The sequence below is a fragment of the Penaeus monodon genome, chromosome 38 (assembly GCF_015228065.2).
Source record: "Penaeus monodon isolate SGIC_2016 chromosome 38, NSTDA_Pmon_1, whole genome shotgun sequence".
NCBI classification, from domain to species: domain Eukaryota; kingdom Metazoa; phylum Arthropoda; class Malacostraca; order Decapoda; family Penaeidae; genus Penaeus; species Penaeus monodon.
Window position 1 is genome coordinate 20369605 of NC_051423.1, and position 15086 is coordinate 20384690.

The following is a 15086-nucleotide window of genomic DNA, read 5'->3' on the forward strand; positions in this document are numbered from 1 at the left end:
TGCTTATTGCTGATGAGTTATGTTTTTTTTTTATTGGTTTTTTATCTTTCTTGTTATTATGTTTTGTTTTGTTTATCTTTCGTTGTTATGCATTAAAAAAAAAATTTCATAGTTATTCATTAATGTTGAAATCATCATTTATTCTCCCTTTCTTTTCAGATATTGTTCTTGTATATTGGGCGTGTTAGTTTATTTTTATTTTTATTATTTACTTATTTGTTTATTTATTTATTTTCTTGATTTTCTTGGTTCATGTACATTTTATTAAATTGCAAGACGTTAGCTATATCCGTATACTAATAGTTTGTGCAACACAGGCATCCTACGCGAGCGTTGCAAATCTCAGAGTGCATAAGGCGCATTAAGCAAATGTGTTCTGAGAGTTGAATTTAATTCATTGTTGAAGACAGAGAGAAATAAGATCCGTGCCTGTCCCAAGCAGGAGGGTTCAGATGCGATTGTGCCTTCCATTATTTCTGCCTTTTGATGTATCCAGCCAGCCACCCTGTCGCTCTCTCGCTCGCTCGTCTCTCTCTGTCTATCTACCTCTCTCTCTCTCTCTCGGTCTCTCTCTTTCGGTCTTCTCTCTCTCTCTCTCTCTCTCTCTCTCTCTCTCTCTCTCTTCTCTCTCTCTCTCTCTCTCTCTCTCTCTCTCTCCTCTCTCTACTCTCTCTCTCTCTCTCTCTCTCTCTCTCTCTCTCTCTCTCTCTCTCTCTCTCTCTCTCTCTCCCTCTCTCTCTCTCTCTCCTCTCCCCTCTCTCCCTCTCTCCCTCTCTCCCTCTTTCCATCTCTCCCTCTCTCCCTCCTCTTGTCTCCCTTTCTGTCTGCCTTTTATCACTTGGATCTATCTTGTTATTTAGCTGTAGGTATTTATCTATCTGTTTGTCTAATTATCAACCCATGCATCTTTCTGTCGCTCAAACTATCTTTCAATCTTTCTATCTTTCTCTCCTCCTCCACCTTCTTCGTCCCCCTGATTTATCTTGCTTTTTCCCCCACGTCGCCATTCATCCTCTTTCCTCAAATCCTTGTCTGCCCTTTTTCACTGTCTCCTCCTCCTCCTCCTCCTCCTCCTCCTCCTCCTCCTCCTCCTCCTCCTCCTCCTCCTCCTCCCTCCCCTCTCTCTCCTCCTCCTTCCTCCCTCCTCCCTCCTCCTCCTCCCACCTCCTCCTCCTCCTCCCACCTCCCCCCCCACTCCCCTCCATCCCCTCCTCCTCCTCCTCCTCCTCCTCCTCCTCCCCTCCCCCTCCCCCCCTTCTCCCCCCACGGACCTTTAACCAATCCCCATCTCCCATTTTTCTTTTTTTTTCCTTTCTTTCTTTCTTCTCTCCTCCCCCTTTCTGTCTCTCCCCTCTACGCCATTCCCCCTTTCCTCCGTTCCTATCTTTCGCAGGCGCTTTGTCCACCCTCCCTGCGCCCGTGATTCTTTTTTCCTTTGTAGGTATATGGATGTGCCTATGCGAGTTTTTTTTCTTTCTTCCCCTGTTAACTTTACTTACATACAGTGAAAATACGTGTACTCTATACATGTGTACATGCATACATACTTACACACACATGCACATACATACACTCGCATGCACGCATGTACGTACACACATGCACACGCACGCACACGCACGCACACGCACGCACGCACACAACACACACACAACACACACACACACACACACACACACACACACACACACACACACACACACACACACACACACACACACACACACACACACACACACACACACACACAAATACATATTTTCGTACATGTATATTTACACGCACACATACATACATACGTAAATACATACTCAAATATATACATAAATACATATATGCATGCTTCCATGCATATATGTATATGGACAGAAGGATTCATACAAGGATGCACGCATACATCATCACATAAATACACTTTTATTTCTATCGTTAGCAGTTAAACTATTTACACAATGTAGTTGGAAATTTTCACATAGGCATACATATACGGTATTATAACGCATATTATTCTCGTACCGTTTAGTAAGTGAAAGTGGGCTATCCAGTGCCGTAGACTACAACGATTTATTAAATGCGTATTTTTATGTGATTTTTCTCGACTTTAGCTGATATGCAGGTATTGCTGAGTGGATATTGTTGCTATTTTTTGTTTTTTTTTTCTTATATTTTCAACTGATCTTTGTCTCTACTTCAGGCGAATATTTATGCTATCTTGAGCGGTTGTTTCTGCTACCTTGAGCGGAGTCAGGAGCGAAGGGACCAGGGATAATGTATTGGCTTCACGTGGCTTATCGTCGCCTTCGTCAAAGTGTGTTCGTTCCCTTTAAATTTGGTGGCCGCGATGGAAACGACGTTCGCGGGGAATCGATGAATGGAGGGGTTGATTGGCTATAGATAGATAGGTGGATAGGTAGGTAGGTAGTGTAGGTAGGTTGGTTGGTAAGTAGAAAGATAGATAGATAGATAGGATAGATAGATAGATAGATAGATAGATAGATAGATAGATAGATAGATAGATAGATGGATGGATGGATGGATAGATGGGTAGATAGACGGAGTGGTGATTGGTTATATATAGATGGATGGATAGATAGGTAGATGTCTATATGTATATATGTATAGATGGATGGATAGACAGACAAACGTAGGAAAGTAGGTGTGTGTGTGCTGTATATGTGAAAATATTTTCTTTCCAAACTTTGACTAAACTACTTAATCTTGAGTGTGCGCCCCCCCCCCCCCCCAGCCTCTCCCCAGCGCCCTGGAAGGAGAGGAAAGTAATTACTCTTATTTTCCCTTTGGATTTGAACTTCAGGGAGGAGACGCCCTTCGCTCGCCCTTCGTGGCACCTGCTGTCGGGGCCGCGCCCCTCCCGCGCGTCAGGCGGGTGGCATCTGTGTTTCGGTCAAGGTTTTCTTCGGTGTGACAGGCACGCCTCACCCATTCAGCCACGTCTTGGTCACATCTCAGTCACGCCTCACCCTCTCCTCCTCCTCCTCCTACTCCTCCTCCTCCCCTCCTCCTCCTCCTCCTCTCCTCCTCCTCCTCCTCCTCCTCCTCCTCCTCCTCTTCCTCCTCCTCTTCCTCTTACTCCTACTCTTCCTCCTCCTACTTCTCCTCTCCCTCCTCTTCTTCTTCCTCTTCCTCTTCCTCTTCTTCCTCTTCTTCCTCCTCCATTTCCCTTTTCTGTGTTCCCCTCTTCCCTTTCAATGTTTGTTTTTTGTTTTCTTTTGTATTTTTCTTCACCTTTCTTGTTTTTTTTTCTTCTTCTTCTTTTTCCTCTCTCTCTCTCTCTCTCTCTCTCTCTCTCTCTCCCTCTCTCTCTCTCTCTCTCTCTCTCTCTCTCTCTCTCTCTCTCTCTCTCTCTCTCTCTGTCTCCCTCCCTCCCTCTCTTTTCTCATTTCTCTCATTGTTCTTCATTTTTTCCTCACTTCACACCTTATCTGTAGCTTCATCCAGAACACGACGGTCAATTAATCAGGGCAGGACGTTTCGCGTTTGTGTAGAGAGATTAGGCATAATTAATGAGATGGTTGCCAATGTTTATATTCTCGGAATGATTTCTCTAATAAACACGTACAATACCATAAATGCACACGACACGCCAGCACACACACACGCACACGCAACGCAGCACACGCACCGCACACGCAGCACGCACACACACCACACCACACACACACACACACACACACAACCACACACACACACACACACACCACACCACACACACACACACACACCCCACACACACACACACACACACACACACACACGCTTGTATATACATATACGTATATATATACACAGTATCTTAATAAATCACACGCAAAACACAATCAGATACCTCAGACACATAAACAAATAAGACACGCAGAAGAGAAGCAAGAAGAAAAGTCGAAACAAACAGAAAAATGAGAAAAAAAGATAGATCGCCGTCCAGCCTTGCCGCGCGCGAGACAAAGGCGGCGCCGCAAACAGAAGACTCTCCCTGGCGGCGCGACGCGATAAACAACTTCTTGACAAAAGGCGGTTCTTGATTATGACTCGCGAGCAACTCACTCGTACACGCGGATGTCACGTGCAGGGTCTGTAGTACGCGTGGATGTCACAAGCACAGTCTGTAGTAAACACGGATGCCACGCGCACGCTGTGTAGTACGTGTGGATGTCACACGCATAGTCTGTAGTAAACGCAGATGTCATGCACACACTCGCTCGTACACACATCTTTTTCCCCTCTCGGTCTCCTCTCTTCTCTACTTTCTCCTCTCCTCTCCTCTCCTCTCTTTTCTCTCTATGTTCTCTCTCTTTCTTCTCTCTCTATGTTCTCTCTCTATCTTCTCTCTCACTCTCTGTCTTCTCTCTCTCTCTCTCTCTATCTCTCTCTCTCTGTCTTCTCTCTCTCTATCATCTCTCTCTCTCTCTCTCTCTCTCTCTCGTAATAACGTTTTGAAATATTCCAAATCCGTTTGGGAACAATCGATCATTACAACAACTACGATGGCTAAAAAAATTATACATATACATATACATATATATCATATTATATTATATTATATTATTATAATATATATATATATATATCATATATATAATATATATAGTATATGTTATATATATATATTATATGATCTCATTTATATCTATCTATTTCTATCTATATATATATTCTTTATTCTTATATATATCTATTACTATATATACTCTATATCTATCTATCTATTATATACTATATATATCTATATATATTATATATATTTATTATATATATATTATTTATATATTCTATATCATTTATATATATATATATATATATATATATATATGTGTGTGTGTGTGTGTGTACATGTATAATTTCTTTAGCCATCGTAGTTGTTGTAAAGATCGATTGTTCTAAATGGATTTGGAATATTTCAAAACGCTATCACCAAAGCTGCATCGGAGGAAGAATTGCGACTTTGCGGGGACAGTGCGGGGTCAGCATATATCGCGGGTTTTTATTTCAAGAGATTTGGGAAAAAAAAAAAAATATCATTGAGTTTTTTCTTTGAAAATGCAATGAGATTCAATATACCGCATGCGAAACGCGCGCGAAACATTCACAAAAATAGAACATGAAGATACAGCGCTGGCACGACATTTACCAGCTACAGCATTCACAGCTCGACAACGACACGGCGCTGCAACGATTCGACATCAACAACGCACACAACACATCGAGCACAACACATGACGACTTCACGGGACACACTGCGCCACCACACACACGTTATCAAACGGCATCGAACACACACGAACACAGTTTTCGTCGACACACAAAGACAACACACCCACAACACACCCACACACACACACAACACAACAACATACATACTCCTCCACTCATTTACTCACGCACTCATCATCACTCACACACCACTCACTCACTCACAACGCACACCAACCACACAGCACACACACACACACACACACACACACACCCACACTCACCACATCACATCACTCACATCACTCACACTCACCACCACACACACACACACACACACACACACACACACACACACACACAGACGAATGTAAAAAAAAAAATCTGGATAAGAGAAAACATGACGGAAGATGACAGAGAATACATGAATAGAATTGAAGAGGTAAAAAAAAACAAAATGACGAAGAGAAGAAAAACAAAATAATGAGGAGGGTGAGAGGCCTCCAAGCAGAACGAGTTTACTATCGGGAGCAAAATATGGAGACACAAACATTAGCGGTGAAGCCAAAATTAATACCGAAAGACTACATACAAATGGTTTATAAAAAAAATATAAATTTTCGAAGTTACCTGAACTAGATATAATTATTGAAATTAATAAACCAGATGTAATGTGCATCACTGAATCCAAACTGGATGTAATATGAAGACTCACGAGACTATAATAGTCAAATGGAAATGGAGGGGGGAGGGGGGAGGGGAGGGAAGCAATATTTACAAGGAAAGAAATTATTATGAAGGTTTTAGAGATTAAGCAAGACTCCAGAGTAGAGCTTCGGGCATTGAGATAGAAACGTACGGAGCAAACATATTAATAACCACATTGTACATGGCGCCTCATACTTCGGTGTGGTCACAACAACAACAACAACAACAAAAAAATAATAATAATTTAAGAAACGTCAAAGAACCTGGAAGAAGGGCAAAAATTTCAGGAAACTAATTCATAAGAAATTTTAATGGAATTCAAGTAGAACTTGGGGAAAGTTTGACACCGAGAAATATCAGCCAGATTCGTGAATGCAAATTCTAGAATCAACAACAAAATATTATAGTATTTGATCAAAATGAATAGATCCGTGGTAAGGCTTTCGGATAGCCGTGTTTACCAAATAATTCACAGCATTTAAAGATATTAAGGATTGGCGTATCTGCACCCTCTCTAGGGAAATCGTGGTCCAATTAGTATTGAATTTGCAATCAAAATACAGTTGATTTAACAAGAAAGCTCATCGTAAGAGTGGACAAAGTGCAGTTACAAGAGAGGTAATTATCAAAGCATTGAAGATTCCTTTGGTGGGGATAAACTGGGAAACACACCTGAACGAGGAAAACCTTGATGTGCAAATTCGAGATTTTGCTGTCTATTAGAAAATGAGCACATACGCACACAAGAATAATACTAAAAAGCATATAAGCACATACGCACGCAAGCGAAAACTACGCAAACACTACGAGAACCTTAGAGCAAGCACAATACCTACGCAAGAATACGCACATGCACGCAACACATAGCACCACCACATCTCCACACGCACATACCAGCAACAAACCCACCCACATACGCACACAAGCACATACGCACACAAGCACATACGCACACAAGCACATACGCACACACACGTGCATATGGACAGTCAATTAATGAATCAGTCCATCACCCAGCAAGCCAGTCGAAGTAAACAAGAACAGGCAAACAAGCGTAACCCAAGTCTGTACGCCTATCCGCCTCTTCCTCGCCAATTTACTGTTGACGTTATTATGCTTCTTTATCACTCCCCTTTTCGTGTTATATTTTCCGGCTCTCCTTTCTCCTCTTCTCCCTCCTCCGTCGTCGCCACGGCAACCGCTTTCTTCCTTACCCGAACCACGCCAGTCCATCGGCCATCATTACGGCCCTCCCCCCGTCGATATTGTCGTGATCAACGCAGTCTGGGACTGGTGGGGGAGGTGGGGGGGGAGGTGATGGGGGAGGTGGTGCGGTGGGAGAGAGGTGTGGGGGGAGGAAGAGGTGATGTGAGGAGGAGGATGGTGGTGTGGGGAAGTGGGGGGAGGGGTGTGGTGGGAGGTGGTGGGGAGGAGAGAGGTGGGGGGAGGAAGGTGTAGTGCAGGAGGAGGGTGGTGGTGTGGAGGGGGAGTGTGGAGTGGTGAGGAGGGGAGGAGGATGGAAGTGAGAAGGAGGAGTGGGAGTGAAAATGAAGGGAGATGATGAGGAATGGAAGGGAAGATGGAGAGAAATGAAGACAGAAGGAGAGAAGACAGGAAGAAGAAGAAGACAAAACAAAAATAAGAAGAATAAAGAAAAGGGAGAAGGAGAAACAAGAAGACAAAACAAAAAAAAGAAAGAAAAAGAAAAGGAAAATAAGAAAAAGAAGATAAAAAAAGAAAGGAAAAGAAGATAAAAAAGAAAGAAAAGGAAAGGGCAAAATAAGAAAAAGAAGAAGGGAAATACAGATCAGTAGCGGCCGATTGGGAGAGCCTTTTGGCGCTGTTAATGAACGTGTCGCGAGCAGCAACTTGCGTTCGCTTTGAGAAGAGGCAATAATGTCATTGCGGTTGGCTGTTTGCCGCGTCCGCCTCTCCGCCCTCGCCTCTTCCCGCCTTTATTCGCTCTTTCGCCTGCTCTCTTCTCTTTTCTCCTTCTCTGTCTCATCCTCTTTCTTCGTCTACGCTCCTCGTCCGATTCTTATTCTTTTTTCTTCTGTGTGTGTGTGTGTGTGTGTGTGTGTGTGTGTGTGTGTGTGTGTGTGTGTGTGTGTGTGTGTGTGTGTGTGTGTGTGTGTGTGTGTGTGTGTGTGTGTGCATTTGCGTGTGTAACAGCATCTGTGTATGCAAGCACTAATGTACACATGCATGTGTATGTAAAACAAGCGGCCGGATCTCACCCGTCTCCTCGAGGACCTGCCTCAGAATTAATTTCAGAGATGAAAGATTGACTGAACGAGGCCATGGAGACCATTATATATTGGTCGGGGAGACAGAATATAAAAGGTTGGGAACCGCTGGTCTAGCAGATATCTCTTATCCTGACGACTTTAATACAGGTTGATACGACTCCAAACTCCCCTTCTCCCCGTCGTGTTTGGAACGTGTTTGGAGAGGGAAGCGTTGCGCTGGTCGTGTTACGCTATTAGTGTTAAAGTCGTTGGCTAATAGTTGATATTACTGTTATGGGGAGGGAGATGAAGGAGGGGGAGGGGGGAGGGAGATGTAGGAGGGGGAGGGGGGAGGGAGATGTAGGAGGGGGAGGGGGGAGGGAGATGTAGGAGGGGGAGGGGAAGGGAGAATTAGGAGGGGGAGGAGGGTAGGTAGGCGTAAAGAGGAGGGAGAGCGGCATCAATAGGAAGGAAATCAAAATGAGAAGAGGTGAAAGGGCAGTGACAGAGGCGTGCATTGGAGGGAACAAGGCATATAGAGGGGAGAAAGAGATGGAGGCATCAAGAGGGAGAGGCGCAGAGAGAGGAGAGAAGGGAGAATAGAGAGGAGGGAAAGGAGAATCAGTAGGAGGGAAGGAGACATGAGGAGGAGGGAAGAACAGTAAAGAGGGGAGGAAGAGGCGCCTAGAGGAAGGGAAGGTGCGTCAAGAGGAGGGGAAAAGGGCACGATGGCACCTGTGTGGCACCATCGCCGAGGGAAGCGAGAGGGCTCGTGGAAGTCATGTCTGAAGGAGGGAGGTTTTTATTCATGTTGGTTGTAACTTTAAGGACGTTATTGGTTCGCATAGGTTTGCGTTGTTGTTTTCTCTTCCTTTCTTTCTCCCGCTCTTTCTTTGGCCCTCGTGTCCCCCGGAGACTCACCCAGAAGAAGATGTAGGCGCGCATGACGTACGAGGGCAGGTTCAGGAGGATGAACACGGTGGAGATGATGAGCAGCATCTTGGTCACCTTGTTCTGCGACCTGACCCTGGCCGGCTGGCTGCCCCGCCCGCCGGCCACCACCACCACGCCGCTGCCCGCCCCGCCCGCCTTGCAGCCGTCGTGGGCGGCCGCTTCCCGCCCGCCGGGGCACAGGCTGGCGGCGGGCGCGTGCGGGGCGTGCGCCAGCGTCATGGAGTGCCTGAGGCGCTCGACGTGCCACACACAGCGCGCGATGCGCACGTTGAGCGTGACCACGGTGGCGACGGGCAGCAGCAGCGTGAGCACCGTGTCCACGTAGTTCATGGCGGTGGCCAGCGCCACGTACTCGTCGCGCAGCTTGCAGATGGTGCGGCGCGCCACGGGGTGCACGCCGGGCGCCGCCGCCACCAGCAGGTACGAGTAGAGCAGCAGGGCGGCCGCCGTCAGCACCAGGATGACGAGGCGGGCGCGGCGCACCGTGCACACCGCCGCCCTCAGCAGCGGGTAGCACACGGCGATGAACCGCTCGACGGTGAAGGCGACGACGAGCCACACGCTGAGGAAGGTGCTGACGTAGATGGCGTAGTTGATGGCCTGGCACCACCCGGGCTGGTTGAGCAGGTCGTAGCCCACCATGGACAGCCACACCAGGAACAGCGTGAGCAGGAAGGCCGTGTCGGAGGCGGCGAGGGCGGCCAGGTAGCAGGACGAGCTCAGCGTGCGCAGCTTGGTCGAGTGGAACACCCACACGCTCACCACGTTGCCCAGGCACCCGAACACCACCAGCGCCGGCGTCACCCAGAACTGGATGCGGTCTATGGCGTGCAGCTGCGGCGCCGGCACCCGCTGCGTGGCGTTCGCGAGGGCCGACGCGTTGCCGCACGTGACGGCGTCGCACGAGGCGTTGTCCCACGGGTAGTCGGTCGCCTGCAGCCACCAGGAGGCCTCACCCTCGGCCAGGTCCTCCGCCTCGACGCGCCGACCGCCACTCATGGCCGTCACCCCCTCGGCGGACGAGGATTTAGGCAAACGAAAGTCCGGCTCCCTCTCCCTCCGCCAGCGGCCCGCGTCTTCAGGAGGCCGCACAAGTTCACGGAATTACCGCCGGATGAATGGCCACATCCTCTAGCCTGGAATTCACTTCACAAATCACAAGAGCTGAACTCGTTTCGCAAATCCACCTTATATGCTCCTCCCGCGACAGAAAGAGAAAAGAAGAGAAGGAAAAAGCGAAATAACCCGTAGCACAAGTATCGACCGAAATCTCTCGCATCGGCAGGCACTACTGCAGAACCGGGCGGCGGGGCAGGCGGAGGAGCCACCCCATGGCCGTGCTCTCTCGCTCCCTCGGCCGGAGACGCCCCGCGAAGCTTTGAGCCGTCGAGTCGTGGCGTGCGGCCAGCGACACCCTCGAGCTCCGCGCCCTGCCAGGAGTCAACACAGACTAGCTCTCCTCGCGCCCCCAGCATCCGAGCATCCCTGGCCGGCCGGGATGCTCGCGCGACAGATTCCTCCTCCGGCCGTGCCGTGCTGCCCTCGCTCGCTCCCTCGCTCGCTCCCTCGCTCCCTCGCTCGCTCCCTCGATCCCTTGTTCCCTCCCCCCCTCGCCCCCTCTCCCTCCTCCCTCTGCCCTCCTTTTCCATCCCTTTCCCTCCCTTTTCCTTTCCTTTCCTCAACTACCCTTCACGTCCCTTCTTTACCCTTTCAATTTCCTCCCCCCGCTCGCACTCCCTCTTAATTTTCCGTCTCTCCTTTCCCTCCCTTAAGATTATCCATTTCCTACCTCACTCGCCCTCTCTTACACTCCCTTACTTTCTCTCCCTCTCTCCCCCACTTTCCTTTCCTCTCCCTCTGTCTCTTTCCTCCCTCTCTCCCACCCTCTCCCTTCCTCTCACCTCCCCTTTTCCCGTCTCCCCCTCTGCCCCTTCCTCCTCTCCTCTTCTTTACTCTCCCCTTCCCCCCTCCCCCCCCCACTCGTGACCCTGACCTCGATCTGTCTACATTTTTTATTTCAAGTAAGCGTCATCTCCTTCCATAATTAAGCTCCTCTTTATTTATCAATTTATGTCGTTTATATTAATTGATTCATCTATATATCTGTCTGTTAGTCTGTTTATCTATCTGTCTATCTATTGATTGGTTAGTTGTATTGTTTGTTTATTTGTTTATCCTCGCTCATGCGTTCACTCTTTCATATTCATTTCTTTATATGTTTGTTTATTCCCTCTGTTTATTCCCCCACTCACTCTCTGTCTCTTTATATATTCACTTATTAATTCGATCATTTTTTAACCCTCTCTCTCTCTCTCTCTCTCTGCCCTCCTTTTTTCCCTCCCTTTTCCCTCCCTTTTCCCTCCCTTTTCCTTTCCCTTTTCCTTTCCCTTTTCCTTTCCCTTCCTCAACTACCCTTCCCGTCCCTTCTTTACCCTTTTCAATTTCCTCCCCCCGCTCGCACTGCCTCTTATTTTCCGTCTCTCTCTCTCTCTCTTTCTCTCTCTCTCTCTCTCTCTCTCTCTCTCTCTCTCTCTCTCTCTCTCTCTCTCTCTCTCTCTCTCTCTCTCTCTCTCTCTCTTTCTTTCTCTCTCTCTCTCGTCTCTCTCTCTCTCTCTCTCCATCCTTTCTCTCTCTCTTCTCATCTCTCTCTTCTCTCTCTCTCTCTCTCCTTCTCTCTTTCTCTCCTCTCTCTCTCTCTCATCTCTCTCTCTCCTCTCTCTCTTCTCTCTCTCACTCTCTCTCTCACTCTCTCTCTCTCTCACTCACTCACTCTCTCACTCCTGTCCCTCTCCCCCTCTCTCCCTCTCCCTCTCTCTCTCTCTCCTCTCTCTCCTCCTCTCTCTCTCCTCTCTCTCTCTCTCTCTCACTCTCTCTCTCTCCCTCTCCCTCTCCCTCTCCCTCTCCCTCTCACCCTCTCTCTCTCTCCCCTCTCTCTCCCTCTCTCTCTCCCTCCCCCTCCTCCCTCCTCTCTCTCTCTCTCTTCTCACATCTCTCTCCTTCTCTCTTCCCTCACTCTCTCTCCTCTTCCTCTCCTCTCTCTCTCCTCCTCCCTCTCCCTCTCTCCTCTCCCCCTCCCCCTCTCCTCTCTCTTCTCTTCTCTCTCTCCTCTCTCCTCCTCTCTCTCTCTCTCTCCCTCTCCCTCTCCCTCCCTCCTCCTCTCCCTCCTCTCCCTCCTCTACCTCTCTCTCTCTCCCTCTTCTCTCTCTCTCCTCTCTCTCTCTCTCCTCCCCCTCTCCCCTCTCTCTCCTCTCTCTTTTCCCTTCTCTCTCCCCCCTTTTTTCTCTCCCCTCTCGCTCTCCTCTCTCCTCTCTCTTTTTTCTCTCCTTTTCCCCCTCCTCCCTTCCCCCCTCTCTCCCTCCCCCCTCTCCCTCTCTTCTCTCTCTCTCCTCTCTCTCTCTTTCTTCTTCTTTCTTTCTCTTTCTTTCTTTCTTCCCCTCTTTTCCCCCTCTCCTCCTCTCCTTTTCAAATTTTTTTTTTGTCTTCCTCTTTCTTATGGCCCCTTCTCGGGCAACTCCTAAACCCTTTCTTTTGTAGTCTTTTCGTGCTTTTTGTTGTCTTTTTCCCTTCTGTGTGCCTGTGTCTGTCTGTCTGATTTGTCTGTCTGTGTCTGTTCGTCTGTGTGTCTGCTTGTCTTTGTGTCTGTTTGCTTGTCTGTCTGCGTCTCTCGAAGGCAATAAAATGACTTTCCAGATCGTTCAGTTTATAGGCTTTCAGAGACGGGCGGGCGCTGTTGGAGAAAGGGAAGGGGCTGTGGGAGAAAGAGAGGACGCTGTGGGAGAAAGAGTGGCCGCTGTGGGAGAAAGGAAGGACGCTGTGGGAGAAAGGGAAGGCGCTGTTGGAGAAAGGGAAGGCGCTGTTGGAGAAAGGGAAGGCGCTGTTGGAGAAAGGGAAGGCGCTGTTGGAGAAAGGGAAGGCGCTGTTGGAGAAAGGAAGGACGCTGTGAGAGAGAAAAGGAAGGCGCTGTGGGAGAAAGGGAAGGCGCTGTGGGAGAAAGGAAGGCGCTGTGGGAGAAAGGGAAGGCGCTGTGGGAGAAAGGAAGGACGCTGTGGGAGAGAAAAGGAAGGCGCTGTGGGAGAAAGGGAGGACGCTGTGGGTGAAGAGTGGGCGCTGTGGGAGAAAGGGAGGACGCTGTGGGAGAAAGAGAAGGCGATGTGGGAGAAAGGGAAAGGCCCTGTGGGAGAAGAAAAAGGCGCTGTGGGAAAAGAAAAGGGCCGGGTGGAAAAAGGAAGGACGCTGGGGGAGAAGATGGGTGCTGGGGGGAAAAAGAGTGGGGCTTTTTGGGAGAAAGAAAAGGGCGCGTGGGAGAAAGGGAGGCCGCTGTTGGAAAAAGGGGAAAGGGCGCTGGGGGAAAAAAGAGAACCCCCTGGGGGGAAAAAAGAAAGGCGCTTTTGGGAGAAAGGAAGGACGCGGGTGGGAGAAAGTGGGTGCTGGGGGGAGAAGATTTGGGCGCTTTTGGGAAAAAGAGAATGCGCCTGGGGGAGAAAGAGAATGCGCTGTGGGAGAAAGTAAAGGGGCCTGGGGGGAAAAGAGAAGGCGCTGTGGGAGAAAGAGAAGGCCCTGTGGGAGAAAGAGAAGGCGCTGTGGGAGAAAGGAAGGACGCTGTGGGAGAAGATTTGGGTGCGTGGAGAAAAAGTGGGCGCTGGGGAGAAAAAAGGCGCTGGGGGAAAGGGGGAGGACGCTGTGGGAATATTTGTAGATAGGCCCGTAGGGGGGCGGAGGGGCGGGGGGGCTCAGGTACAGCACTATTCCGTATTACTGAAGAAATGGTGTGATAGTTACCGTAGTTCCCGGGATTTTACTGTAAAATTTTCTGTTTTTGGGGAGGGGAGGGGGGGGAAATTAGTAAAAAAATTTGGTGCTCTCTCTGCCTGTTTTCTCTTTCTCTCTCCCCCTCCCCTCTCTCTCTCTCTTTTCTCTCTCTCTCCCCCTGCCTCCCCCCCCCTCTCTCTCTCCTCTGCATCCTCCCCCTCTCTCTCTCCCCTCTTTCCCTCTCCCTCTCTCCCTCTCTCCCTCCCTCCTTCCCATCTCTCTCTCCCCCCCCTCCTTCCCTCTCTCTCTCCCTCCCCTTCCCCCCTTTTCTCTCTCTCCCCTCTCTTTTCCCCCGCCCCTCTCCCCCTCTCCCCCTCCTCCCCCCAAAAATGCCCCTTTCTCTCCCCCTCCCCTCTCTTCCTCTTTTTCTCTCCCTCTCTCCCTCCCTCCCCCCTCCCTCTCTCTCTCCCCCTCTCTCTCTCTCTCTCCCCCCCTCTCTCTCCCCCCTCCCCTTCCCCCCTCCCCCTCTCTTTTCTCCCTCCCTCCCCCTCTCTCCTCTCTCTCTTTTCTCCCTCTCTCTCTCCCCCCTCCCCCTCTCCCCCCCCTCTCCTCTTCTCTCTCTCTCTCTCCCTCCCTCTTTTTCCCTTTTCCCCCCCCCCTCCCCCCCTCCCTCTCTCTCTCCCTCTCTCCCCCCTCCCCCCCTTTCCCTCCCCCCTCCCCCCCCTCCCTCCCCCCCTTTCCCCCCTCGCTCTCTCCCCCCCTTTTCCCTCTCTCTCTCTCTCCCCTTCTCTCTCCATTCCCCCCATTATCTCTCTCTCTCTCCCCCTTCTCTCTCTTTTCCCTTTTCCTCCCCCTCTCCCCCTCTCTCTCTCTCTCTCTCTCTCTCCCTCTCTCCTTTCCCTCCCTTTCTCCCTCCCCCCCCCTTTCCCCCCTTCTCCCTTTTCTCTCCTCTCCCCCCTCTCTCTCTCCTCATCATTTCTTTCTGCCCCCTTTTGCTCCCTCCCATTTCCCTGCCAAAAATCCCCGCCCGGGAAAACCCGGGTTTGGGTCAGGGCAAATCCCGGGCCGATCAGGGGGGGAGTTTTTTCCCCTTCGCAGAAAACCAGTTTTCCCCCCCCGGGTCTCGTTCTCCCTCTCCCCCTCCCCTTTTCCCTTCTCCCTCTCCTCTCCCTCTTCCCTCTCTCTCCCTCTCTCTCTTTTTCCCCTCTTTCCCTCTCCCTCCCCTTTTTCTCTCTCTAT

At 49.6% G+C, this 15086-nt stretch overlaps 1 protein-coding gene across 1 annotated transcript; it reads right to left on the reverse strand.

The window, feature by feature from the left end:
- Positions 1-6170: 6170 nt before the first annotated feature.
- On the reverse strand, positions 6171-10665 carry LOC119596739 (growth hormone secretagogue receptor type 1-like). Its single transcript, XM_037946068.1, has 2 exons — positions 8880-10665; positions 6171-6179 (listed from the first exon to the last, which is right to left on the reverse strand). The coding sequence occupies exons 1-2, from the start codon at positions 10095-10097 to the stop codon at positions 6171-6173; spliced, it is 1227 nt and encodes a 408-aa protein (XP_037801996.1). The 5' UTR covers positions 10098-10665.
- Between the last annotated feature and the right edge of the window lie 4421 nt (positions 10666-15086).

Bases quoted from the DNA above. Each gene is read 5' to 3' on its own strand.
- LOC119596739 (XM_037946068.1), bottom strand. From the start codon at position 10,097: ATGAGTGGCGGTCGGCGCGTCGAGGCGGAGGACCTGGCCGAGGGTGAG.